Consider the following 27944-nt stretch of genomic DNA (forward strand, 5'->3'; position numbering starts at 1 on the left):
GTTCCTCTGGTGAATTGTTCTCCCTGTCAGGAATGTCTCCTTACTTCTAGGTTGCTTCTCCCTTTGATAAGCTTCCCTCCATTGCTTCTTGTCCTGCCCTCCGGTGCTTTGGAGAATAAGTGGACCCTCTTGTCTGTGGAGCGTCTTCAGTCCTGCAGCTCAGAGGTGTTTTTTTTCAAAAGGCAACTGGACTTTGGAAGGAAGAACAAAGAAAGTCCAGTTGCCTTTTGAAAAAGCACCTTTGGGACAAGGTGACACACACACCCCTCCTCCTTCTCTGTGGCAGCCCTTCAACTAGGAGAAGACAACTATCACCCTTCTCTTCATTGGGTTAGATATATCTAGCTCCTCAACCATTCATCGTAGAGTTTTGCCTCCAGATCTCTTATCATCTTTGTTGATCAGGGTCCTGTGACCGGAATTAGATGCAGTATTCACCCCGACACACACACACACACACAAAAGAGGTTGAGACTCTAGAAAGAATGCAGATAAGAGCAACAAAGATGATTTGAGGTCTGGAGGCTAAACCCTATGAGGAACAACTGAGGAAACCAGGTGTGGCTATTCTAAGGAAGAGAAGGACTAGCGGGGACCTGGCAGATGTCTTCCAGAATTTGAGGGGCTGTCACAAGACAACAGAGGGTCAGCCCATTCTCCGATGCTGAGGGCAGGACAAGAGGTGACGGGTGGAAGATCATGAAAGAGAGATCCAGTCTAGAACTAAGGAGAAATTGCCTGAATGTGAGAACAATTAATCAACGGAAAAGAAGTGGTGGGTGCTCCATCAATGGAGGTTTGCAAGAAGAGATTGGACAGCCACTTTTCTGGAAAGGGTTAGGGTCTCCTGCTTGAGCAGGGGGTTGGACTAGAAGACCTCCAAGGTCCCTTCTAATGTATTATGGTTTGTCGCACAGCCAGCCAGATGTTCAAAGTAGCTTAGGGGCATTTGATCAAGCTATCAAGATCTCCTTCCCCAGAGCTACTGCAGTTTTCTTGGAAAAGATTTTCCAAAGCGGCTTGCCGTTGCTTGCTTCCTAGGGCTGAGAGAGAGTGACTGGCCCAAGATCACTCAGCTAGCTGCGTCATTAGAACTCACAGCCTCCTGGTTTCCAGCCTGGTGCTCCACCTCAAGACCAAACCAGCCCTCAACTCATTGTTATCCTTAACTAAAGATGAAACGCCCGAAGCGAGCGTTGAAAATAGATCTCGGTTATTAAAATTAACAGAATTATGACACCAGTAAGTGTCAGATGGCAATTTGAAAGCAGCTTGGCTGCTTTTCAGGAGATCTCGGATGACCTGTCAGCTAAGGAAAGAAGAACTATCTCCTCTGAGCTATTATGAGTCACTCAAGACATGATTAAATCTGCTCTCTTCACACTGGATAAAAAGGGCAAAGCAGAAACGCGCAGGAGACCAAACCCTCCTTGAACATCCCAATCTACGGGGCCATTCCAGCTTTTTTTCAGACGGGTCACCAAATTTTGAGAACGTATCTCCTGGACGTCCCTCTCAGACCACCCACGGACGGTCTGAAGCCACCAGGAAGCCAGGAGGTCTTACCGATGGCGCAGAGGGCATGCTTGAGTTCCAGGGTGAAGGTAGACAGAGGCACATCTTCAGAGACAGGCATGATGGCCACCGTGGCGAGGTTGCTGGCTGGGTTGCTGGCGTCCCACTTGCTGCTGGCAGTGTGCAAGCCCAACTGGTGCCCTGGAGGGGGGGGAGAAGGAAAAAAATCCCACTGGAGAAGACCGTAGGCTGAGGGAAGAAGCATCCAGCCCAAAACTGGCATTAATGTGAAACTTGAGAAGATGGGCCCAAATCTCCGAGGCGCGATAGAAGTAGGTTTGTCAAATCAGGAGATTCAGGCGGTTCAAATAAGTACAGGTATTTCTTGACTGAACCCCAGTTCGTTCAGTGACTGTCCGAAGTTACGACGGCATTGAAAATGGACTCACGGCCGTTTTTGCACACTTAAAACTGTTGGGGAGCATCCCAGTGGTCAAGGGATTAAAATTCGGGACACTGGGCAACCGATTCGTATTGATGACGGTGGCAACGTCCCGGGGTCCTGTGATCCCCTTTCTGCCACCTTCTGACAATGGGGGGGAAGCCAGATTAAACACCCTGTGACTAATTTAACAACTGCAGATATCCACTTAGCAACTGTGGATAAGAAAGGTGGTAAAACGAGGCAAAACCCGCTTAGGAAATTTCTCACTTAACAATTCTGGGCTCAGTTTTTGGTCGTTAAGTGTATACAGTCGGATTGTCCCATTCTTCCTCCCGTAATTCCACGCACAACTGCCCCTCCCCAGCCCCCAAGGAGCAGAAGAAAGAGCCAAAGCATTCCATATCTTACCCCCTTGCTGGAGATTTCCAAGGATTTTCTCACCCAGCAAATGTATAAGCCGCGTCACGACCTGGAGCGCAAAGAGAGGATGGGGGAAAAAAAAAACAACCAGAGATGTAATCGCCACCGTTTAACAGGAGCAGAAAAAACTTTCAGTTGGGAGGGCTGCCAAAACGCTGAGGACCTTTTATAAAAATTTAAAAAAACCACCGCTTCTATTGTCCACTAAAGAGAGAGATTAACCTTAATCTCTCCGATTCTGTTCCAACGGGAGTCTGGCGACTTTTCTAAAGCGATCTTCCTGAAAATCTATGCCAGCGCTCTCCGTGAAAGGTCAGCGTCCATCCTTCTTGGACTTAATTCATCTCACTCCAGTGTACAGGTGGAGAACATGAGTAGGACTTTGTTTGGATAAGAGACCAGGGACTCTCCCAAGCCCGTTTGGAAAACAGCGAGGAGGGGATGGGCAATCCCAGAGGACGGACAAAGGCAGGGAAGGGAGGAATAAAATGTCTTCCAGGTTTGCTCAGCCAAGGAAGGGGTCAGCTTCAGAGCAAAGCTTGAAGACCCCCTTCCATTCCTGGTTGTTGCATTCATCCCAGCTGCTTAACCTAGGTTAAGTGGCGCTTGCAACAGAGCTGGAAGGGACCGTGGAGGTCTTCTAGTCCAACCCCATTTGAGCCAGGAGACCCTGTATCGTTCTGGACCAATGGTGATCCAGTCTCTTCTTAAAAACCTCCAGTGATGGACTGTCTGGGTGGGCGGGAAGAGAGCAAGGACAGACCCTCCCTAGCAATTCAAAGTACATCTATATTTATGCAGATCGCTGGCAAGTTTCTGTCTGTGGGTGAATGACGATAAAGAAACGACTCAGGAGTAGCTCCATATGTTTTTGGGGGGGAAATGGACATTTTTACTATATCCTTAAAGTAAGAACCAACACTAAGCTTGCTTCATATACTTGGGAAAAAGCCAGAAGTCATTCTTTGTACATATTTGGGTTTTCAATAAAGGAGAATGTTTGTAGCTCAGGGCTGAAATGAGGGGTGCTCTCTGAGCTGGGCTGTTTTCTTGCAGACGTTGCACGGCCCAAACTAGCTAACATCATCAGGGCTAGAAGGGTGTGGGGGTCTGCTCTCTCCTTTCTAGCCCTGATGGGTAAACGAAACGTCAGCCAGGAAGCAGCCAAACTCACAGAGTATCAAGGGCCTCTCCTTCGTGCTTTCCTTGTGTTTTCTTTCTATTTCTGCACCCTCTTTTCGTCCTCTGGATTGCTTCTTTGGATTCTTGGCTTATGTGGGTTTCTTTTACGGGCGGGCTTCATCAAAAGCAACAGATATTATTGGAAAGAAGTAGGTCCACTGCTCAGAGTCCCTTGATGTCAGATGTTTGGATGGGCAAGAGGCAGGCCACTTGTGTGGACGAGGTTCAGGACCCCCGGACGTGCGTGAACTTCTGAAGCCCGCGAAGGTCAGGGAGGAGGGAGGGGTAAGAGAGAGGGGGGGGGCTCTGCAGCCCGCTTTCACGTGAAGCCACGGGCTCAAAAACAAGTGTGCAGCCCCAGCACAGCGAGCTGCCTTCTGCCACTGGGTGAGTCACTCCACGGCTGCTATGGCAACCTAACAGGAACATCAATTTGGGGTGGGAACAATGCGTCTGGCACGCACACTCCTTGGGAGTTTAAAAGCTGCTTTTTCTTTGGGGAAAGGAGGCACGCTGTCCTGCCCACCCCTCTTTGGTGGAAAGGGAGGGGGAAAAAACCCCCTCCCTCTCTATAAACCCCTAAGATGTCAGTAAACACTTCTTTTTTTCTTTCAAAAAAAAGAAAGGGGAAAACAAAAAGAGGGGGGGGGAAGGAAAAATAAGTTGCAATCAAGACAGCCAAGCTGTTTCCTCCAGCAATTTTGCACTTCTTCCAATCTTTACAGCCAGCAGGGAAAAGGGAAGGAGTCCTGGCCACTTGTCGTTGCCATCAGGAACGAATCTGCCTTGATAACAGCAGAGTAACGGAGTTGGGTGGGACCATGGAGGTCCTCTAGCCCAGCCCGCTGCTCAGTCTTTCCCGTGCAGAGGATAATGTGCGTGGTAGTCTATTGGGAGCCAACACGTGAACAGCTGGAAGGAACTGTGCGTGAAATCTGCTCCTGGAGAACCTCAATAAAAGGGACGTCAAGAACGGGGTCTCTCATCCAAGGCAGGAGGATCCCTCTGACTCTTATAAGCAGAGCGGAAAAGCAACAATGGGTTTGCTCTGGCGTTCGGCCCCGAGTCCTCGACTTACGACCGCAAATGGGGGGGGACCCGGATTCCCAATGCTAAGCAAGCTGGTTTTAAAGCGAGTCAGGCCCAATTTTAGGATCATTTTTTGCCAGGGTGGTTAAGCGGATCACGTGGTCATTCAGCCCCATTAATTGCCATGTCGGAGGGTCGCAACGGATGGATCATGTGACCCCAGGACGCTGCAACCGCTGTCAATTGCGAGCCGGTTGCCAAGCGCCCAAATGCTGTTCACAGGACCGTGGGAAGCCCAAATGCTGTTCACATGACCGTGGGAAGGCTGCAGTGGTCGTTGAGTGCGAGGACTGGCTATACATCACTCTTTCCAGCAGAGTTGTGACTTCAAATATTCTCTGGACGAATGTTTGTAACTCAAGGACCAAATTCTCTCCGTCGTGTCTAAAACCGTAACGTTATTATTTTTTTTAAAAAGGGGATGGGGTTGTTTTTCCCCCTGATGCTGCTCAGGATATACCAGACACCCTCAAAGCAGCCGTAACAAACACCCCGATCATCTTCCGTGTCACAATCAAAGTGCGGCTTTTAAAACTCTGCTTACTAAGTAGGGCAGGGAAAAAAATAAGTCAAATGTAGCTGCGTGGCCCAGTTTCTCCTACGAAAACCGCAACCGCCGCTTTGCTAGGAATAATAGACAGATGGAGCGCCCTTCTAAAAATAAAGTAGCTTTCAAACGCACACAAGTTGTCAGGAGGACACCCTGGCAATCGCTGTGCTACGGTGGGGGCAAAATAAAATAAAATAAAATTATTGAGTGGGCCAGATCCACATTTAGACAACACACATTGGAAACCTGGGATTTTGCTCTCTTCTCGTCTTCCTTACGCCATGGGGAAAGAAGGTTTTAATCTCCAAAGCCCCAAAAGGCAGGACAAGAAGCAACAGATGGAAATTAATCAAGGAGAGAAGCAACCTGGAACTAAGGAGAAATTTCCTGACAGCGAGAACGATTCACCAGTGGAACTGCTTGCCACCAGACGTTGTGGGTGCTCCATCACTGGAGGTTTTCAAGAAGAGATTGGAAAGCTACTTGTCTGAAACGGTGTAGGCTCTCCTGCTCGAACGGTCACTAAATGACCCGTTGTAAGTTGAGGATTACCTGTGCTCTAGGCAAGGAGTTTTGTCTACTAGGTGAGCCGTGGGATCCCTCTCTGCGGGGATCATTCTTGACCTGAATTCAGACGACAGGCAGAGCACCCTTCCTACCTGTGGGAACTTGCGTTTGATCGAGCTCAGAGCTCCTTCAGGAAGCTTGGCCAGCTCAGAATCCCGAACAGCGTGGACCGTCGTCGCCCTGGGCTGGTGAGTGAGTGCTTCAACCTGGCAGAAGGAGACAAAATTGTTATTAAAACGGCGTCAGAAACCGCTGACCCGTTGCCGAGAAGGCCCTGGTCATCCTTCACAAACAAAGCTTCTACGGGATCCGGATATTTGGCTTCTTCTTGGCAGCCTTTTCCCCCAAACCCTAATTATGACGCCTGGCCATCCCTAAAGGACACTGTCAAATCTTAGAACCGTCCCTTTCTGAGCAGCTGTATGGACTTCAGCTCCCAGAATTCCCCGTCCACCGCGGAGAATTCTGGGAGCTGAGAAAGCCACTTTTCTGAAGAGCTGGCAGGAGTCTGCGTCGACCGACGGGATCTGAGCGTTTCTGGCAAACAAATGGGAGAGAAAGAATATTTGTAGCCCAGGCTTGAACTGTGGGCCAGGGGGGTCTTTGGTTGCTTCTGCTGAAAGCAGCTGAGCTCAGACAGCATCAAGGACACCCCCTCCCCAAAATGCAGAAGAGCACAAAAGCAGGGGGACGAGCAGTGAGTTGTCACATTCTGCCCAGCGGGGGCTGCTGACATTTCATGCTTCGAACTCAGCCTGGTTTCCTGCTGCTTTGCTCCACGATAAACCTCAGCTGAGCAGGGCAAGAGAGACCCAAGTCAGCCGATGGAATCACAGGACTGGAAGGGACCTTGGAGGTCATCTAGTCCAACCCCCTGCTCAGGCAGGAAAGCCTATCCCGTTTCAGACCAAGGGCTGTCCCAATCTCTTCTTAAAAACCTCCAGTAATGGAGCACCCATAACTTCTGGAGGCAGGTTGTTCCACTGGTTAATTGTTCTCACTGTCAGGAAGTTTCTCCTTAGTTCCAGGTTGCTTCTCTCCTTGGTTAGTTTCCATCCGTTGCTTCTTGTCCTGCGTTGTGGTGCCTTGCTTGGAGAATAGGTTGACCCTGTTTTTCCTTGTGGCAGCCCCTCAAATATTGAAAGGCTTCTATCAGGTCTCCCCTAATCCTTCTTTTCACTAGACTAGACATACCCAATTCCTGCAATGGTTCTTTGAATATGTTTTAGCCTCCGGTCTCCTTTATTGTTCTTCTCTGTACTCTTTCTAGAGTCTCAACGTCTTTTTTTTTTAATAGCGGGGCAGCCAAAACTGGACGTTATTTTTTAGCGAGTTACGTGGCATCTGTTTTTAGCTGATTGCTTTTCGTTTGGAGAGCACCGCAACAGTAGCCAAAGAGGTGCCTTCGTCCAAAGCCTCTGGAAATGGGTGGAGGCATGCTTAAGGATGGGAACTGGAGAGGGAGAAGGAGAAAGAAGAACAGCCAAGAAGAACACGGCGCTAGAGATCCTGCAAGAACAGAGTGTCTCTTTCAAAAACTCTCTTAGGGGCCACTCCTGGTTGCCAACGATCTCAGTCCTGCTGAAGGAAAGCCAACATTTCTGCTGCAACGTTCAGGCCGCCAAGACACTTCAAGTTGAGGAAAGAAACGGGAGTGCTTTCTCTTGATGAGTAGACAAGTAGAGTCTCTACACCATGCCAGAAAGAGGAGACGGACGTCCGGCATTGAAACGTGTCTCCAAAAAGAGCTCGTCTCCTCTGGGACATTGAAAAAGAGAGAGAACCTCAACCTGCAGGTAGAAGGGGTGAAGTTCTCAACAGGACTAAAGGGATGGATTTGCCTTCTTCTGTCCTTCAGTTCTCATGGGCTTCCCAACTTATCCGCCAGGTGAGTCCCATTTCAGCCAATCAGATATTTTGTGGAGGTCCATCACCATGAAGAAAAGTTACCAGTCATTCATGGTGGTTCTCTGGTCTACAAAGAAGTCCTCACGGGAGACTCCCTTTATATAGGAACGTTCCTCTTTGCTAGTATTCTGGATCTGGGGAGATAAGCCACCTTCTCCCATTAACTAATGGTGACCTTCCTCTTTATTGCTCTGTGGTCCTCTTCTGTCCTTCAGTTCTTATGGGGCTCACAACTTAAGAGCAGGTCTACCAGAGGAGTCCCGTTTCAGCCAATCAGATATTCCGAGGAGGTCCAGCGGCACAGAGAGAAGGTAACAGCCATTCATGGTGTGCTTTTCAAAAGGTAGCTGGGTTTTATTTGGTCCCCCCCCCTTTGTCATTGTTAATTGGTTCCAGGAGGCATCATGAGTACCAAAAACAATGAGCAGCAAACAATATTTTCCCCCATCAGGAATAACGTAGTGAATCACAAGGCAAGTTCTAGCTTCGCCTAAGACGCTTTGAGTACCAACGTTGATGGGTTTCAAAGCAGCTGAGTACTAAGGGACCACTGGTAGACTGGGAAACCATTTGACTGGGATGGTGTAAGTTCTCCTGCCTTGGTCAGGGGTTGGACTGGAAGATCTGCAAGGTCCCACCTCCCAGCCCTACGATTCTGTGTCCTACGAAATCTCCAAAGGCCCCTCTATTTTGGAAGAGCTCAGGGTTCTGGAGCAGGTACTTTAGCAGAAAAAATATCCGAAAAGAGCCGAACAAGGGGATATTCCAAGAAGATGGATGACATCAAAGTAAGCTCCTTTTAAGGGTAAATTAATTGGCTCTCTATTCGGATTTCAACCCAGCGTTTAATCAAGCACGGCATTGGAAAATTGCTACTCGCATCTTGGACAAAAGGAGGGATTAATCACGTCATTTAACTTTTCCAGGTCGAGAGAAGAATCCTTGTTACCTTCAAGAGGCAGGGCACTTAAAACCATTTACACAGGTGTTGGTGCTTTGCAAAAAAAAAGCTGGGAAATCAGTCGAGGGAAGCATATTTTAATTAGCCAAGATCAATGCTATTGACGCCCGTTTTTTTTGGGGGGGGGGTTGGTTACTATTCAAAGCAAACGAAAAGTAAATCCTTTCTAAGCTGCGAGGGTTTTGGCACTTATTTAAGATGATATTCTCCAGAGTCCTTCCGGTGCAACAGGCTGGATCAATTACCATCCATCTCTCAAAGCCTTTAGGATAGCTAAGGCTCCACACTAAAGCACTGTTTTTCCAATAATAAGCGTAAAAATAACCTTCTGCAACTCTTCAAAAGAGACTGCTGTTCAGAGAGGTTTAGAAACATCTGGGCTAGTGGTTAGGCACCAAGCTACAAAGCAGGAGACCGTGGGTTCACGTCCTGCCTTAGCCATGAAAGTCAGCTGGGTGACCTTGGGCCAATCACAAAGAAATGGTGAGTTCTAGCTCTGTCTTAGGCGTGGAAGTCTGCTGGGTGACTTTGGACCAATCACCAGGAGACGGTGAGTTCTAGTCTGGCCTTAGGCATGAAAGCCAGCTGGGTGACTTTGGACCAATCACCAGGAGACGGTGAGTTCTAGTCTGGCCTTAGGCATGAAAGCCAGCTGGGTGACTTTGGACCAATCACCAGGAGACGGTGAGTTCTAGTCCCACCTTGGATACGAAATCCGGCTGGGTTACTTTGGGCCGATCCCCAGGAGACGATGACTTTTGCCCCTCCCATTCTACTTCTATTTGCAGTTCTAGTTTCTTCGGGCAGTCCTCGGCTTACGAGCCCAACGTTCAGGTTGCAAAGGGGGAAACTGGCGAAGGGAGTCTTGCCCCCCCCTTTTTTTTACGACTCGTCTTGCCGCCGCCGTTAAACGTGAGCCCTGATGTTTTCCTCTCTGGAGGAGGAAAGGCAGCAGCTCCACGGAGCCCTTCGAGATCGCCGCTCAAAGAAATCAAGTGCTTTTTTTGCTCCTCGCCCCACCTGGCTAGTATTTATGAGCTGAATTAACTAGGAAGTTTCGGACAGGCGCTTTTATCCCCCTCTCCTGGAGCGTATAATGGAATTTGCAGGCTCACCAGCTGGCTCCCAGCAGCTCTGGCTAATTTAATTTCAGATCCACGGTGATATATCACCCAGGGCTGAGGCGGCCTGCTGCTAGCGAAGTTGTCTCGTTTTGCTGCAGAGTTTACTTAAAGAGAAGTTGCCCACGAAACACGTACCGCACTTGGGAACTGCATTTCGCAGACAACACAGGCGGTCCTCGACTTGTGAGCACGATTGAGCCCAAGCGAGAGAGTTACTAAGTGGGTTTTGCCCCATTTTGCCCCATTTCCTTGCCAGAGTCCTTAAGAGAATCAGGGATGTTTGCCTAGGGAGGTTCTCAGCCATCCAGGTGATGGCTGTCCCAAAGGTGTTCTGTTTTTTTTGTTTTTTTCCCAGGAGGACACTGGACTTTCTTGTTTTCCCTCTGAAGACCTTTCGCTTCTCCTCCAAGAAGCTTCTTCAGCTCTGACTGGACGGTGGGGAATGGAAGGATTTCTACTCCTTGCAGACAGAGCTGGTCATCTGCCTTCTTTTCAAGAGTCGTGGAGGTTTATCTGTGTCCTCAAGGGTCACCTGAGTAGTGCAAAGGAACCCCTCTGTGGGGAGAGAGTGGGAGGTCCATTCCTCCACGGTCAACTTATTGGCTCCTCTTTTTGATGGACGCCGGGAATTGAAAGGATCTCATCTTTGGAAACAGCAGCCAGCGGACTCGGTTCCCTCCGTGGCCAGCGAGAGACACGGCTGACGTGGCTTCTGCTGTGCCACAGCGCCACCACTGCAGGTGGCGGAAAGCGATACTGCAGCCACTCAAAAAAGAAGCAATATTGAAGAGCTCTTCAAGAGATCCACAGCTATTTGTTACTACTAAATTTGGGGGTCAGAAGCTGTGTGTAAAGAGACAAACACACACACACACACATACACACACACACACACTTCCATTAAGGATAACACCTTTGGGACAGCCATCACCTGTTTGTTTTAAATATGTTGTGCGCCGCCCTGAGTCCCGCTGGGAGAAGGGCGGCATATAAATTAAATTAAATAAATAAATAAATAATGCACTGGCATTCAGCTCCTTTCGCTTAAATAGCTCCTGATGCAGGTTATGGGCTGAGCTGGTCAGAAGCTGGACTTTCCTGGTTTATCTCCTTTGACACCTTGGATAACGTGGTCCTTCCAACCATCCCTGGCCTGTCTCACCTTCCACGCGACGGTCACGGAATGGCTTCTAAACCCAAGGCAAGCAGGTCAGCCAGCCTTACTCCCCCCCCCCCACCTCTCCTCTCCTTACCACGCCAATCAGGTCCCCCCGGCCGTATTCGCCGGTCATGTGTTTCTTCCCATCGTCCAACTTGATGACCGAGCGGAGCCGTCCGTTCAGGACAATGTAGGTGCAGTCTGAATGATCCCCTTGCCTGGGAAAGAGAAAGGGATTAAAAGAGAGGAGGAGGAGGAGGACGGTGGCGGGAAAGAAGGCAGGCCTGGTCTTGGGAAGGGGCAAAGAAGGATTGAGCCGGGAGGAGAGGAGGCTCAGAAGAGGCCACCCAGTCCTGAGAAAAGAGGACCACCCACCCCTTCCGTCACCCCCTGGGCGATTCCCCAGCTCCTACCTGTAAACGGCGCGTCCGGCTTCGACCTCCATCCAATCCAGGGCGAAGTCAACTTGCCTCACAAAGGACGACATGCGCTTCACCACCATGTGAGCTACACCCAGGACCACCGTGGGCTGCTCGCGCATGATCCTGGGAGGACAGACCCATAAGAGAGGTTTGCCATAGGGCGATGGACCCCCAGAGGGGCCAATTCAAAGCATCTTGGCACTAAGCGGTTGAGAATATGGTTGCCTGCAAGGCCCCCGCAATGGAGCTAGTCCTCGGCTTACGACGATTTATTTAGTTCGAAGCTACAGCGGTACTAAAAAAGACCCTTACAATCAGGCCTTGTGCTTAGGACCGTCACAGCATCCCTGCAGACATGGTATCAAAATTTGGGCATTTAGCAACCGGCATGTATGTATGTATGTATGCATCTATCTTTTTATCATCCATCATCTATCCATGTATCTATCTATGGCATCTTCTATTGAACATTTACTCTCTCTCTCTCTCTCTCCTTCTCCCTCTCTCTCCTATCTATCTATCTATCTATCTATCTATCTATCTATCTATCTATCTATCTATCTATCTATCTATCTATCTATCTAACTATCTATCTATCCGTCTGTCTATATCTATCTATCTATCTATCTATCTATCTATCTATCTATCTATCTATCTATCTATCTATCTATCTATCTATCTATCTATCTATCATCTATCTCTATCCATCCATCTTCCATCATCCATTTATCAATTTATATCTTCTATTTATCATTTACTCTCTCTCATCGACCTCTCTCTCTTATCTGTCTGATTTTTATCCCACCTTAATTACTTTATTGGCAAATGTATCTTAATAATCCTTCCTCTTCCTCTTCTCTCCACAACAACCTTTGACCTGAGGTGGGCTGGGATGAGCTGAGAGGAAGGGACTAGCCCTAAGTCACCCCGCCGGCTTGCATGCCCTAAGGCAGAACTAGAACTCACCAGCTCCTGGTTTCTAGGCCAGGACCTGAACTGCTAGTAGACCAAACTGGCTCTCTTAAGACACACACACACACTCTCTCTCTCTTTCTTCTGTTAAGCAAGGATCTACCAACGTCCTAATCTGAACCTCTCAACTTCCTCCTGCTGCCTGCCTTTCTTCTCCAGGCATCCCATTGATAGTTTAATTAAAGCTGGATCCAAGAAGTCCTCCTACCCTGCCCTTAGCTAGAAGACAGGCACCCCGTATTTAGCACATCACAGCTGGGTGTCAAGTCTAAGGGTGTAATTAGCTGGCAGCTGCTCCTGACTTAATCCTATGGCAGAGGCATGCCACCAGCAAAGGCTGGGGCATCCCTGCTCAGCTGGTTCTGTTGACACCACCCTGGGCAGGAGTCTCAGGTGCCTTCTTCCCAACCCTTCTGTGAACCTTTGGGGTATGGACCAGCAAGAAAAAAAGTAAAACTTTTGCAGAAACTCAAATACTTTGGCCACCTAAGGAGAAGGAAGGACTCACTGGAGAAGGGCCTAATGCTGGGAAAGATTGAGGGCAATAGAAGGGGACGACAGAGAATGAGGTGGCTGGAGGGAGTCACTGAAGCAGGAGGCATGAACTTAAATGGACTCCATAAGATGGTAGAGGACAGGAAGGCCTGGAGGAAGGTTGTCGATGGGGTCGCGATGGGTTGGACACAACTTCACAACTAACAACAACAACAAATATTGAGAATGTTACTTGGGAAACCCCAACCTTAACCTTAATCCTAACCTAAATCCCAACCCCGACCCCACCTTATTCCTAACCCCATAAAAACTACATATATAAAAAAAGAAAGACGGGGCTCACTCATAGAAGTGGGACTTGGAGATCGCTAAGAAGGTGCAATCGCGGTTGGCCTTGATGGTGAAAATCAGGGGCTCCCCCGTAAGGACAGCGAGCTGCCCCACCAGCTCTCCCGGGTGGGTGATGAACAGGCAGGTCTCCTCCTCCGAGTCGATCTTCCGCTGATAGACGTGCAAGACCCCCGAGATCACGAACCGGATGCTGACGTCCTACGAGAGAGCGAGTCCAGCACACCAATCAAGTGAAACGTCCCTGCCATTTGGCCCAAACCTCACTCTCTCGCACACACACACACACACACACCTGCCTTTGGGTTCAACACTCACCTGGTCGCCTTGCCGGGACACCACCGTCCCCGCGGCCACCTGATGGAGCGTGACTTTCCCGTTCAAGAGAGAGAGGTCCTAAAACAAGCAAACGCCGCCGCCGAAATTATAAAAAAAAAAAGAACACTCATCTCTTTTGTTAGTGCTGCAAACTAAAATAGATATCATGATGGTGGTCAGAAGCCCCCACGTTCTCTCTCACCGGGGGGGCAGGTTGATCTGGAGGGGAGTAACTACACAGAGGTGGCCAAACTTTGAACCAGGAGGAAAAAAAAAAACAACCTCTAAGGAATTGGGTTTTAGAAACGGAGTGGCTGCAGACTTGCCACTTGGAAATGTTAATGAAGAGAAGGACAAGGGGCGACAAGGGGATCTGCAGCCCAAGAGAAGGGCGATTGCTTTAAACTTTTTTCAAAGAAAAAAGAGAATTTTAAAGCCTGCAAGGTGCCTAAGCTAGACAGCTGACCGTTTGCCAATTCCACACACACACACAGCCCCAGTGGCTAAGATCACTCACGTCCAGCTTCATCAGAGTCAGAAGATCTTTTTTGGCGGCTTCTAAGATGGTGTTGACCTGCTTGGTGGCGACGGGCACGTTGTTCTGGATGTAGTGGAAGACGGCCGAGGGCATTTCGGTCACCGTCACGGTTTTCTTCAAGATGGGCTGGGGGTAGGGTGGGGATGGGAGGGAGGGGGGGGGGAGATAGAAAAGCCCAGGGGTCACTTTTCACGCTGCAGATTAACGACAGAACTAGAGGTGGTCCTGGACTTATAAAAGCACCCTTGAGACCGGAACGCCTGTCGTAAATCATTGTGTTTGTGGAGTCCGTGCTGATTTGACGACCATGAAATGAACAGAGTCCTTAAGCAAATTCAGGTCCTTAAGGGGTCCTAAAGGTGAAGCTCTTCTTCTTGAAAGAGCCTGCAATACGGTACTCTAAGCACTGTGCCACCATGTTGTAACTTTGAACGGTTACTAAACGAACTCTTGCTAAGTCAAGGACCCCCCCCCCCCCAGCATCCTGTCTCTAAGCCTCTCACCAGCACGAACGAGGTCTCCTCCTTCTTTACTCTGAGCCCAGCCAGAAACTAGATCTGGCCTCCAGAAAATGTTAAACCTTTCTGGTCTTTGATCCCCCCCCCAACCTTCGCCAAGGAAGACGGAAATGAAACTTGCTCTAAGCGTCAATAAATCAAGGGCGGAAGGGACGAAATTAAATATTTCAGAGTCAAAAGACAGTCAGCGGCCTGCAGGGAGACAGATATTCCTTTTCTGTAAGGCCAGACGTTGCTGGGGTCACAAAGATGTATTTTTCACCGCCGGCATCAGCACACAGCCTAGCAAAATTAATTTAAAAAAAAAAACAAAAACAAAAACTGTTGGGGTTTTTAATAGGGTTACCTAACCTGACGTCTCCAAATGGGGTAAATTAAAAACATACACACACCCAATGCATAGAAGGGAGAAAAACAACTCAGCACGGAGTAAACGGCGCTGTCGAAAGACGGCAGGAAAATAATGGGGACGTTGGGGGGGGGGGGGAAAGAAGACGACTCTTGGCAAAGAGGCTCCTAGCAATGTGGCATTTGCAGAGATCAAAACCAACGAGCGATCAAATGAGCCGTTTTGACATTTTAGGTTTTGTTTTGTTTTTTTTTAAATAAAAAGCCACGTTTGGGCTAAACTCGAAGCCTGGAAGAGAATATTTATAGCTCCTGGTTGAACTGTGGGGTCCTTGGTGCTCTCTGAGCTGGGTGGTTTTCTTGCAGACGTTTCGTGACCCAGCTAGGAAACATCATCAGTGCTAAGGAGTGGAGTGGAGGGAGGAGAAAGTCCAGGTGCTCTCTAGAGTTTGATTGTTTCCTTGAAGACCTTTCATTAACCCAACTAGGGAACGTCATCAGTGCTGGAAGGCAGTGGGGTTTGTGGAGAGGAGGAGGAGGAGGAGGAGGAGGAGGAGGAGGAGGAGGTGGTGATTGGTGATTTTCTAGCAGACATTTCATCAGATTAGATTAGATAACCTTTATTGTCCTTTTTTCCTGTGGGCACAATGGCACACAGTAAAAATGAAATTTAGTCACTTCATGACCCAGCTAGGTAACGTCATCCGTGCTAAAAGGATTTGCAGAGTGGAAGAGGAGGAGGAGGAGGAGGAAGAGGATGGCCCTGGTGTCCTTGCTGGTCTCTGAGCTTTGGCTGTTTTCTTGCAGACATCTCATAACCCAACTAGGTAGCATCATCAGTGCAAGGCCCCCGAAGTGGCGCCCTGAGCTATGAATATTCCCTTCTGTTGGTAGTTTAACTCGGAAGGAAGCAAGGAGGTACCTTGTACGCAGTTGTGTCGGAGGCAGAGGTGTCAATCTCAATCCGGGCTCTGTCGCAGGCCACGTCCAAGTCTGATTTAGCTCCAGCTGAGCTACCTACAGATAAAGGACGGAGGAGGAGCTACGTCAGACTCCGCCCCATCAGCCACCTGCAGCCTTTCCATCCACCCTCTTAAAAATATATATATATATTTAGCAAGTGACCCAGAAGAGCACGTACAGGCAGTCTTCAATTTACGACCATTTGTGACCCCTTTTGTGACCTTCTGATAAGCAAAGTTTATGATTCACTTAACCAGGTTACTAACTTAACAACGGCAGTGACTTCACTTGACAACTGTGGCAAGACGGGTCGTAAAAATGGAGCAAAACTCCCTTAACCAATGTCTCGCTTAGCGACAGAAATGTTTGGACTCAGCTGTGGTCGTCAAGACGAGGACTAGCTGTACGGCTCCAGGTAATTTCCAGATCTCTCTGGCTCACCTGTCGCCTCGGTATATCCGGTGGGGATGGTCAAAGACAAGCTTCTTCGGAGCGGGGGCTCGGAGCCGGGAAGTTTCCCAGAATCGCCTGTGGCCTCCAAGGCTGCGTATTTCTCCAGCCTCTCGGCCCGTTCCTCTTCGGACAGGTTGGACAGCTGCCTTTTGACCACCCGGCTGGGGTTGCCCCCAGAGGTGACGCTGGCAACCGAGACCAGGGGGATGGCCTGGCTCTCCTGGGAGGGCGGAAGAGGCAAAGGTGGGCCAGGGAGCCCTGGGGCTGGGTGGGTAGCCACAGGGAGGCCAAAGCTGCACCCCGCTTCTCCAGCTCCCCACAACTAACAAAAGCTTCTAATCTAACCATGCCGTGGTGGGGTCATAAGAGCAGACATGACCCAGCAAACATTAAGACAAGAAGCAGGCTTTCTTTCTTTCTTTCTTTCTCTTTCTTTCTTTCTTTTTCTTTCTTTCTTTCTCTTTCTTTCTTTCTCTTCCTTCCTTCCTTCCTTCCCATCTACATCTAGTATTATCTATCCATCTTATCTATCTATCCACTCAATGTATCTATCCATTCATAGTCCAACCATCATGTCTGTCTGTCTATCTTTATATCTGCCTCTCTTCATCATCTATCTATCTATCTATCTATCTATCTATCTATCTATCTATCTATCTATCTATCTATCTATCTATCTATATCTCTAATCTCTATCTATATCTCTATCTACAGTATATCTATCTATCTATCTATCTATCTATCTATCTATCTATCTATCTATCTATCTATCTATCTATCTATCTATCTATCTATCTATCTATCTATCTATCTATCTACCTACCTACCTACCTATCTACCTACCTACCTACCTATCTATCATTAAAACTACCTGTATGTGGAAGGCCTTTTAGAGGCCACCAAACCGGGGCCATCCATTTCCACAGTCATTTTAGACAAGCATCCCCTTGGGCAGAGGGGGTTGGACTGGAAGACCTCTGAGGTCTCTTCGACCGGCACGTTCCCAACATTGACCAGCGTCCACCACCACCAGGTTTCACTTACAGAGCTGAAGAGTTCGGTGGTCAGTCCCAGGTAGTTGTGTAAAGCTAGGAAAGTGACCCTCTGCAGCCTCACCATGATGATCTGGGGAGTGAAAGCAGAAATGATTGGGGGAGCTGATATAATTTAGAACTGTACTAGCTTGAATACGAGACAGTAAACGTTAAGGGGAAAAGAGAAGAAACATCTGAGGTCGTAACCTGAGGTTCGCACTAAAGATTTGGTTATTGAGCTATTGATTAACCCAGTCACCACGTTGCTTTTTAAATACTCAAATGGAAAATTGGAAAAATTAATAAAATATTATTAAAAAAACAACCCACCGTATTACCAATTTAAGAACCGCAAGTGATTCGCTTAACAAAACGTGGCGAAGGAAGTCGTAAAAATGGAGCAAAACTCAACTTAGCAAATTTCTCACCTAGCCAACGTACATTTTGGGCTCAACTGTGGCCGTAAGTTGAAGATCACCTGTAGTCCACCTTCCGGCTTCCCAATAGCTTAGCTACTCTGATGCCATCAAGGTAGATGACACCTCTTCCCCCCCTTATGCTCCAATGAATTAGGGGGGTGATCTGCCCCCGATGTTACCTCCTCGCTCTGGACTTTAAGCCTGTTTCATCCCCTTTGGGTTCTAGCCTCTTTTCATCAAAGTCACCTTCCTTCCCTTTCTACAGGTCCCACGGAATCAGAGACACCCCACAGGCACAGAAGGGGGTTGGACTAGATGACCTCCAAGGTCCCTTCCAACTTTATTATTATTATTATTATTATTATTATTATTATTATTATTATTATTATTATTATTATTATTATTATTATTATTATTATTATTATTATTATTATTATTATTATTATTAAGAGCCTGACCGTGAAACTTTCCATAAAAGGGGTTTATTTCAAATTATTGATCAAATAAACCTTTTTTTTTAGGTTTACTTAAGTGGGCCTCTTCTCCCCACTTTTGTTTCTGGTCTGTCTTGATGACCTAGCCATCACATTTCAATTAAAACTAAGAAGTCTCTTCTATAAATTTATGAAAACGAAGAAACCTGGGGTCCAAACTCGCTCCAGAGGGGAATAAGGCCAGCCTCACCTGCACGACTCTGACCAGAGTCTCGGGGTATTTCTGGAAGACGTCCTGAAACGCGTTGGCTGGGAGACGCAGAATAGTTGACTGTGTTGCCGCTCGGGCAGAAACGGTCTTGTAAGGAGCAGGATGGCCCTAGGAGGGAAGAGAAAGCCGACATGTTTTCAGACTTACTTACAACCATTTCGTTTCTCATCCGTGAAGCTTCCTCGTTGCGGCAATCGCAGCCGAGGGGAAAACAACAACAACAACAATTTTTTCTTTTTAATTACATTTTAAATTTTTATATTGTATTGATTGTCTTGTTTTTTAACTGGCTGTAAGCCGCCCTGAGTCCACTAGGAGAAGGGCGGGGTATAAATGTAATAAATACATAAATAAATAAATAAAAACTTTTTCCAGTCGCCTTTGGAAAAAGCACTTTTGAGACAACTAGGTCGTGGATGAGTGAGGATCTCCACCCACACATTTGTTTGGGGACTGTTTGAAGTTGCAGTGGCGCTCTACTTATAACTGGTCCTCACACTTATGACATCCCTTGGCAACTGGCAAGAGTTTAAGGATGAAAAACTGTCGTTAAGTCACTTTTTTCCAAGGCCGTTGTGACTTTGAACTTTGCCAAGGCAAAGTCAGGAACCAAATAAGCCAGCTCTCTGATTGGACTCTTCCACATCCATCCTTCCGGGAAGCCCTGCCCGCTTATTCAAAATCAAAAGAAAGGGATAGAGGACCACTTGGAAAGCCAAGAAGGATCCAAGTGGGTCGCGGCGCTCACCGTGATGACGTCCAAAATGCTGAGAAGGCTGTGCACGCTGTCTCCAGCCAGGACTTCTTTCACCACCATCTCTGTGCCATCCTGGGAAAAGTTGAACGAAGAAAGATGCATGCTTAAAGCCTGTGGCAAAGACCATGTTGGTTCCACAAACCAGGTTTATAAAGGACAAGGGCCGGGTTCTATCAGCCTTCTAGACTGATAGAAGGGTCTCTGTGATCTTCATCCAAATAGTCTTCTTTCCAAGGTGCTTGAAGAAGGATCCTCAAGTGGACCTTGTCCTGACCTGACCTGTAGCCTCTTCTGAGGCTTGGGATGACAAACATTTGTCTGTGGGGTCCTGGGTGCTCTCTGAGCTTGGTTATTTTCATGCACAGACATTTCATGACCCAACTAGGAAACATCTTCAGTGCTAGCGAGTGTGACTTGTTCCCTGTTTATATAAAGTAGCTCTGAGGTGGGTTATTTTCTTGCAGACGTTTCGTGACCCAGCTAGGTAATATCATCAGTGTTGCTGGTGGGATGATGTTCCCTAGTTGGGTCATGTAAGGTCTGCAAGGAAACAGCCAGGTTCAGAGAGCGTCAAGGACCCCACAGTCCTCCTCCTCCTCTGCTTTTCTGCCCCCCTCTTTCTCTTCATCTCCACACACCACACTCCCTTCTAGCAGTGAGGATGTACACTAGTTGGGTAATGAAACGTCTGCAAGGTAACACCCAGGTTCAGAGAGCACCAAGGACCGCACGGCCTTCCTCCTCCTCCTTCTCCTCCTCTTCCTCCTTCTCCTCCTCCTCCTCCTCCTCTCCAGACACCCCACTCCCCTGTAGCACTGAACATGTGGGTTGTTTTCTCGCGGACGTTTCCTGACCCAGCTAGGTAATATCATCAGTGTTGCTGGTGGGATGACGGTCCCTAGTTTGGTAACGAAACATCCGCAAGAAAACAGCCGAGCTCAGAGAGCTCCAAGGGCCCCCTCATTTGAACCCTGAAAGATTCCCTTCCGCCCTTCCTATCGCCCGACGGAACGATCCCTTACGCTGTCTTGAATGCAGACTTCCAGCTTCCCGTCCTGCACGACATAAATGCTGTTGTCCAGCTGTCCGGGCCGGAAGATGTATTCCCCTTCGTGCAGCTGGACGAAGACCATGTGCTTGCAGAGCTCCAGGAAAAGGGGCTTCTCGAAGTGGCCAAGGACCCTGGGGGGAACGGAGGAAAGGCGGGAGGGGGAGGGGAAGGGTTGGCTAAAACAGGCCGGGAGGGGGGTCCCGAGAGCCCAACGCAGGAGGCTGAGCCGTGCCTCCGATCCCACCTTAGCCGAGGGAAACCAGGCGGGCGAGCCTACCTGACGTTCTTCAGCATGTAAAGGACTTCGGAAGGCAGGTGGGAGCTGTTGACGTCGAACTCCGTCAGGTCGGCCTCCAGCAAGGAGGGCGGGGGGTCCTTGGGCTGCAGGGTGGGGGACTCCTTCTTGTAGCGCAGAATCCTGCGAGGAAGGCCAAAAAGGACCGTCACCGCTCCTTCGTCGGCTCTGCGAGGAATCCAACTATCCTTCTATCCCAGCGGTTCTCAACCTATGGGTCGCGACCCCATTTGGGGTCGATCGACCATTTCACGGGGGTCGCCAAGCAAGGCTGTCCGCCATTTTCCCCCCTTTTCCGGTGGGTGCCTTACCTCCCTTGAGCTGGGCCAGCTGGTGGTCGGCCTGCTCCGTCTCTGCCGCTTGCCAGCTACGCCTCGGCCGGCGCAGGGGGCGGAACCACGCATGCGTGGCGCTCCCGGGCAGGGAAAGTCCTTGACTTACGACCGGTTGGGTAGTCCTCAACTTACGACCGGTTTAGTCCTCGACTTACGACCGGTTTAGTCCTCGACTTACAACCGGTTTAGTCCTCGACTTACGACCAGTTGGGGGTCACGGCATTAAAAAGGTTGAGAACCACTGTTCTATCCCTTCTCCAGCCTGGCTTGGTTTGCCACTTCCTTGCAACCCCCCCGTCTTGACCCTGGACCCACTGGCCTAGATCGCGTCCACTCTAGGCCTCCTCCCTTCTGCCTCTCCGCTGCTCCTGGCGTGGCGAATTTGGGGAGAGGGCTATCTCTTCGGTTTCCAATCCGTGGCTCCTCGACTCATAACAGTTCATTTAGTGACTGTTTAAAGTTACAACGGCACCGGGGGAACAAAAAGGGACCGATGATGGCCGTTTTTCACACGAATTTGGGAGCTTGGCAACTGGTTCCTATTTATGACAGCTGCAGTATCCCCAGGGCCAGGTGGTTCTCCTTTTGCGACCTTCGGAACGGGAAGGCAGAGGCCCTTCGCAGCTGTGTGACTAACTTCACAGCTGCAATGATTGACTTCACCACTGTGGCTAGGAAGGTCGTAAAATGGGGGCGAAGCTCACTTAACCACATAAACTTTGGGGTTTAGTCCAGTATTATGGAAGAATAGAGTCCAGATTTCCTGGAGACAGCGGAGAGGGAAGCTTTCCAGAAAAGCCAGATGTTTTGAACTAGAAAACCTCCCAGCTCCCTTCCCACTCTCTAACTCTGTAGTTTACCGAGGAAATCATGTACGGTTGATCCAAAAAACGCCCAAATTGTCCTGCGACCCTTACCTCTTTGCCAAGGACAACACCTTGGCCCTTTTCCGCATCCGCTGACGAGGCACTGTGTTGCCGACTAGAGAGTTTGGCAGAGTTGTCACCTGGAAGGAAAATCCCTCAGCTTTGATCAGGAAGAAAAAGCATTTTGGGGAAAAAAATGCAGCAGGCCCTGGGTTCACCAAGTGGCAACCGGGCAACCGAACCCAAGGAACACAATGCCCCGGCTGCGCTAATAAAGATGCCACACAACTGCAGGCAACAAAGCGTTAGGTTAAAAAGCTGAAATCCCAAAGGCTGGTGGTTTTTGAGAAGCGTGGCTGTAATTCGCAAATGCCTTACTGAGCTTTCAGATTTGACTGCCAAGGGAGCAGATCGCGAGCTACGATTCAAGTAATTCTCAAATATATAAACTAAACCCCAAAGAAAGGTTGACCTCGTAAGGTTTTGACTACTATTTGTTGAACACATCTTCGTGGACTTTATGCTACATCAGCTCTGTCACAAACAGCATCGCTCACTGCACAGGCAAGCCCAGAAGAGGGTATAAAATGACAGGAAAACTCCACTCCCTATTTGCACTGATGATGTTACCTAGTTTGACAAGGAGATGTCTGCAAGGGAACAACCAAGCTGAAGAGGACACCAGGAACCCCAATTCCTTCTCCTCCTCCTCACACCCCCCACTCCCTTCTAGCACTGATGATGTTACCTGGTTTGGCAATGAAACGTCTGCGAGGAAACAGCTAAGCTCAAAGACCCACAATTTAAGTCTGAACTGCAAATCCTCTCTTCGACCTGAAGCCCAGGAGGGTTTAGACTAGAGCAAGCGTGGGTTCGATCCCTGGTCGGACCCTTACCTTCCGCATGATCTTACGGCCGTAGAACATCACTTTGTCCCTCTTGCGAAACCTGTACTGGGGCACGTGTGCCTGAGGCTGCTCTGAAAAGCAAAAGAAGATCCATCACCTTGATGCCCGCTTTCCTGAAGCCGACAAACAGCCTAATCTGAAGCGATGTCAAAGATACAGAAAGAAAAGCTCCTTTGGGTCGATTGGATTTGTTTGCATCCTGCAAGGACAACTCAAGGCAGCGAGCAGATACTACACACCGTCCTCCTCCTATTTTCCCCACAACAACCCTGTGAGGTGGGCTGGGCAGAGAGAGGCCCAAGTTCACCCAGCCGGCTTTCATGCCTAAGGCAGGACTAGAACTCACCAGTCTCCTGGTGATTGGCCCAAACTCACCCAGCTGGCTTTCATGCCTAAGGCGAAACTAGAACTCGCCATCACCTGCTGATTGGCCCAAAGTCACCCAGCCAGCTTTCATGCCTAAGGCAGGACTAGAACTCACCATCTCCTGGTGATTGGCCCAAAGTCACCCAGCTGGCTTTCATGCCTTAGATGGGACTAGAACTCACCAGTCTCCTGGTGATTGGCCCAAAGTCACCCAACCGGCTTTCATGGCTAAGGCAGGACTAGAATTCATGGTCTCCTACTTTCTACCCTGGTGTCTTAACCACGATTCTTGGTGACCCATTTATCATGCGTTATTACGAGCCTTTTATTATTTGCAAGAGGCGGAGAAATTTGCTTTAACCATCCCGTTTAACCCTCCCAACTGCTCCACCGTGCAGAAAGGATCACCTTCCGTCCGCCTACGTTACCCAGACGTGGCGGGTTCGCGCTAAGCGATCAAACTTACTTGATTCCTTCACCTTCTTGTAAACAAAATACACAACGATCCCAATCAGCGCCAAGGCCACCGCAGCTCCAATGGCTATCCCAGTTAACTGCGGACAGAAGGGAGACAGAAAAAGTTCACCTTCAAGCAAACATAAATATGGAAGTCTTTGGCAACTCTCCGAGCTTGGTTGTTTTCTCCCGGACGTTTCATGACCCAACTAGCTCACATCATCAGTGCTGGAAGAGAGTGGGGTTTGCTCTACTTATATATGACCGAGTTGAGTCATGAAATGTCTGGGAGAACACAACGAAGCTTGGACAGCACCAAGGACCCCAGTCATCCTCCTCCTTTCTTCCCCTCCCGTCTCCATACTCCACTCCCTTCTAGCACTGATAATATTACCTAGTTGGGTCATGAAACGTCTGCAAGAAAAACAACCAAGCTCAGAGAGCACCAAGGACCCCACAATTCAACCTGAGCTACCAATATTCTATCAAACCAAAATATGCCCAAATACTATCTGTATTTGGCTAGTTTAATAATCTCCTGATCTGGAGCAACCGAAAATTAATGCTGTAAACCTGAACAGGAAAAAACTGAGGATCTTGATCGCTTCCAATCAGAAAAAAAAATTCTTATAAATTCATCATCACCCTAGGTGCCCAGCTTAGAACAGACTTTCTTCTCTCTTCTTATGCGGTTTTGGAGGCCACAATATTCTATTTACATATATTGAGTCAATAGCTTCCAATTGAAGTCTTCACTATGACTAATAACGCTTTACATTCATGCATTCATACATTCACTCGTTTATATGGGATCTTATGGTCTCCTGGAAGCCACAATATTCTCTTTACAGACAGGGCCCAAGTCTTGGTGACTCCCAATTTTGGTTGACTGCCCGAGACTAACCAGAATGAGCAGATTCCTGTGCCGAATTAATAAACTGCAATTTTCAGGTCTGATTAGGACATGACTAATCAAATAACAGCATCATTTTAACATTTATTACAGCCACAATCTTCTAATTTTGGTTAGAAAAGAATGAGGACAAGGGAATGGGGCGCGATATAAAAGCAGCCGTGTTCCTGCTTGGAAGAGGTACCGTATGTAAAAGAGTTACCATGGTTGTCTGAATCCTGTCTTCTACAAATTGGAGAACTCGCGTTCGTAGGTCGGAACTTGTTAAGAGGCTGACCTGAGGGATAAAAACACCAAAGGTATAATATACAGTATATATTGGAGAGAACCTAAATTTTCTTCCCAGAGATTTAGAGAAGACTTAGCACTTTTGAAAACTGACTTAAACTCAGAAATGAGAACAAATTGTTCTCATAAAGTGCATTCCTGAGAACCATTTTCCAACCTGTGATTTTAATATCCGGTTCAAACTCTCCGCCAATGGTTTCCTCTTTACACCAAAATAAGAAAAAAAAGAAAAAATCCTAAACCTCCTAAAGAGCTGTTTCTCTTTATAAATCATCAGGTTCCCCCCCACCACATACACACAAGTGGACCATTTCAAATAAATTGTACCTGTGTTACGAAGGATCTGTACCAAGAGGCAGGAGAGGAATCACTTTAAACACACAGCTTGACATCCTGAAAAAATTCTGCTCCTTTGTTTTGAAAGGCCCAAAACCAATTTCAGAACCACCCAAGGGTTTGGCAGCACTTAGTAAGACAAATACACACCCTTAACTGTCAAGGGTTGTGTAGTACTAAGAGCTGACTGGACAAGCACTGCCACTGAATAGCGCAGAACAAAAGAAAAAAAAAACCACAAGGTAATTAAGGTTCTGTTTTTAAGTGGTTAAACAATGGCCAAATCGGTCAAGTAAAGCTTTTATCTTTATTTCTGTTTACAAACCAGGAGCATTATTCTCTCCAAAGAAAAACTCGGAAATCACACACCGACACATATTTAGGTTTGCTGATTTGTAGGTTTATTGTCGCACACAATCACGGTGCTGAGGCATGATTCATTCTAAACTTGATTCATTCATGGTTGACCAAGAATTTTACAATTCAGAAAAGGGCACTGCCCAGAAAGAGATTCCTGTCTAATCAAACAATCAGAAGACAGATAACAGGAGAAAATAAAATACAGGTAGACCTCAGCTTACAACAGTTGACCCCAAAGTTTCTGTTGTTAAATGAGATATCTGTTAAGTGAGTTTTGCCTCATTTCACGACCTTTCTCACCAAGGCTGTAACTGAACAGTCACTAAACGAGGATTGTAAGTCGAGGATTATCTGTACTTTAGGCAAACAGTTGTGTCAACTAGGCAAGTTGTAGAATCTGTTTAGCCAGGCTAAACAGAATCAGGGTAAAAACAGGGGAGAGGGATACAATAACAGCAATTAAATTCTATTTAGGCTTATTTGTCGGGCGCTTATAGAAGTTAGCAGGCACGCCAAAGAATTCACAGGGAAAGTGGGCTTTGAATTAATCCAAATAAAGCAAAAAGGAAACAAGTGACCCTGGAAGTTCAGCCAGGGATAAAGAATAGCAAGGAAGTATCCATCATAGAAAATTGTAACGAAAAATGCCTTTTTTTCCAGTATACATGTTAGCATTTTGGCAAACAAGCTAGCAAGAACGCTTAGACACAACCGTTAGACAATAATCAGTCCAATAAATAGACACAATCATTAGTACACAGCCTTGCAGAAGGAGGGGTGTTCCTCCTCCCATTTTTATTTATAGTCCCACGCTCACCGCAACACAACTTCAACACTTAAAAGAACGTACCGCTAAAAAAAGACCAATGCAAATGTTAAAATACACGCAGAAAGAAACCCAAACACTGTTTGCTGGAACCAGGATTGAATGATTTAACACCGACTGCCCCCTTGCTCATTATGTCTGGCATAACCAACAAGACTTAAATTGACTGGACACCCCTCCAGCTGGGAAGCTTAGGTGTTGTAGTCCCATTGTTTTTTCCATTGTTATTTACAGTTTTGGACCATTAGAACACAACTCCAGAACTTAAAAAGAACCGGTCACTATTAAAAGACCAATACTAACATTAAAATACAGGTGGGAAAAAACTCCCAAATCTGAAATAATTCATAATCAGGGGGAGATGACCAGGATGGGAACTCTTGCGTTGAACCACGTTTGCTGGAACTGGGATTGATTAACCCCAATTGTCCCCTTGCCCCCCACGTCCAGCAAGACTGAAATTACAGAAGAACAGGGCTGGAAGGGATCCTGGAGGTCTTCTAGTCCATCCCCCCCCCCCCCCCGTGCTCAAGAAGGACACTCTATCTATCCCATTCTGGGCAAATTCACTCGTCCACCCCAACCCAGGGCTGGGAACGCTGGGAGTTGTATGTAGTCCCAGCCCTCTGGCAGAGCTCCCCCTCCCCAAACAAGCTTCCCTGGCTGGGAGGAATCCACTGCACCCACTCTACACCCAGCTGGGGATGCTGGGAGTTGTGGTCCCATTGTTATTTTCACATTTTGTGTACGGTCCCAAACCGTTCCCACACAACTTCCAAACTTAAAGAGAGCAAGCCACGACGGTAGGAAAAAAGACCAATAAAAGTGAAGGCAAAGATAAAACTCCCAAATCTGAAATAATTCATAATCAGAGGAAGATATAACTAGGTTTGGGGGGGGGGTCAGTCCGTGAAGGGGGACTCTGGCATTAAACCATGTTTAGCTGGAACCGGGATTGATTTAACCCCAATTCTCCCCTTTGCAAGCATCCTATCCAACAAGACTTGAGATGACAGAAGGACAGAGCGGGATGGGACCCTGGAGGTCTTCTAGTCCAACCCTCCCTCCCCCACCCCCCTCAAGGAGGACACCCTATCCCATGCTGGCTAAATTCACTCCTACCAAGGCTGGGGACGCTGGGTGTTGTAGTCCCAGCCCTTGGGCAGAGCTCCCCCCCTCCCCTCACAAGCCTTCCCTGCTGAGGGGAATCCACAGCACCCCCTCTACCCCCGGCTGGGGACGCTGGGTGTTGTAGTCCCAGCCCTTGGGCAGAGCTCCCCCAAACAAGCCTTCCCGCCTGAGAGGAATCCACAGAACCCCCTCTCCCCCCGGCTGGGGATGCTGGGACCTGTAGTCCTGGCTGTGAGAGGGGACCTACCTGGCTGTCGGAGGGCGGCGGGGCCTCCTCGTCCTCCATGGCCGGGACGGAGGGAGGGAGGGGAAGGGGCGCTACTAACGGCTGCCCCGCGGAGGGCGCCGCCGGAGGTCGGGGGTCACTCTGAGGGAGGGGGGCGGGCGGGCAGGGCTGTGACTTCCGCCCCTTTGCGTCACTTCCGCCCGTCAGGGGCTGCCCTGGGGCGCCGTCTTCTGCCAGGTGGGGCCCTCCCATCCTCCCCGGCCAGGATGGGAGTGGTAGTCCAAGCCCGGAGGGGCAGGAGCAGCTGCTGGAGACGGAAGATAACAAGCGTAGTAATAATAACACAGGGAGGAGAAGCAGAAGAATCTTCCTCAGTT

At 48.4% G+C, this 27944-nt stretch overlaps 1 protein-coding gene across 1 annotated transcript; it reads right to left on the minus strand.

The window, feature by feature from the left end:
- Positions 1 to 1566: 1566 nt before the first annotated feature.
- Positions 1567 to 27627, minus strand: PNPLA7 (patatin like phospholipase domain containing 7; the record flags this gene model as incomplete). The annotated part of the gene is made up of 21 exons (XM_015828026.1): positions 27589 to 27627; positions 25016 to 25031; positions 24603 to 24760; positions 23498 to 23585; positions 22654 to 22736; positions 21809 to 21897; positions 20539 to 20679; positions 20233 to 20392; positions 19202 to 19282; positions 18433 to 18561; positions 17340 to 17420; positions 16284 to 16515; positions 15802 to 15896; positions 13993 to 14139; positions 13476 to 13553; positions 13153 to 13358; positions 11334 to 11465; positions 11015 to 11138; positions 5861 to 5974; positions 2369 to 2429; positions 1567 to 1716 (listed from the first exon to the last, which is right to left on the minus strand). Coding segments are annotated over exons 1-21 (2404 nt in total), but the record flags the coding sequence as incomplete, so codon positions are not given.
- Between the last annotated feature and the right edge of the window lie 317 nt (positions 27628 to 27944).

Source organism: Protobothrops mucrosquamatus, unplaced genomic scaffold (assembly GCF_001527695.2).
Source record: "Protobothrops mucrosquamatus isolate PMUCROS unplaced genomic scaffold, P.Mucros_1.0 scaffold4166, whole genome shotgun sequence".
Classification (NCBI taxonomy): domain Eukaryota; kingdom Metazoa; phylum Chordata; class Lepidosauria; order Squamata; family Viperidae; genus Protobothrops; species Protobothrops mucrosquamatus.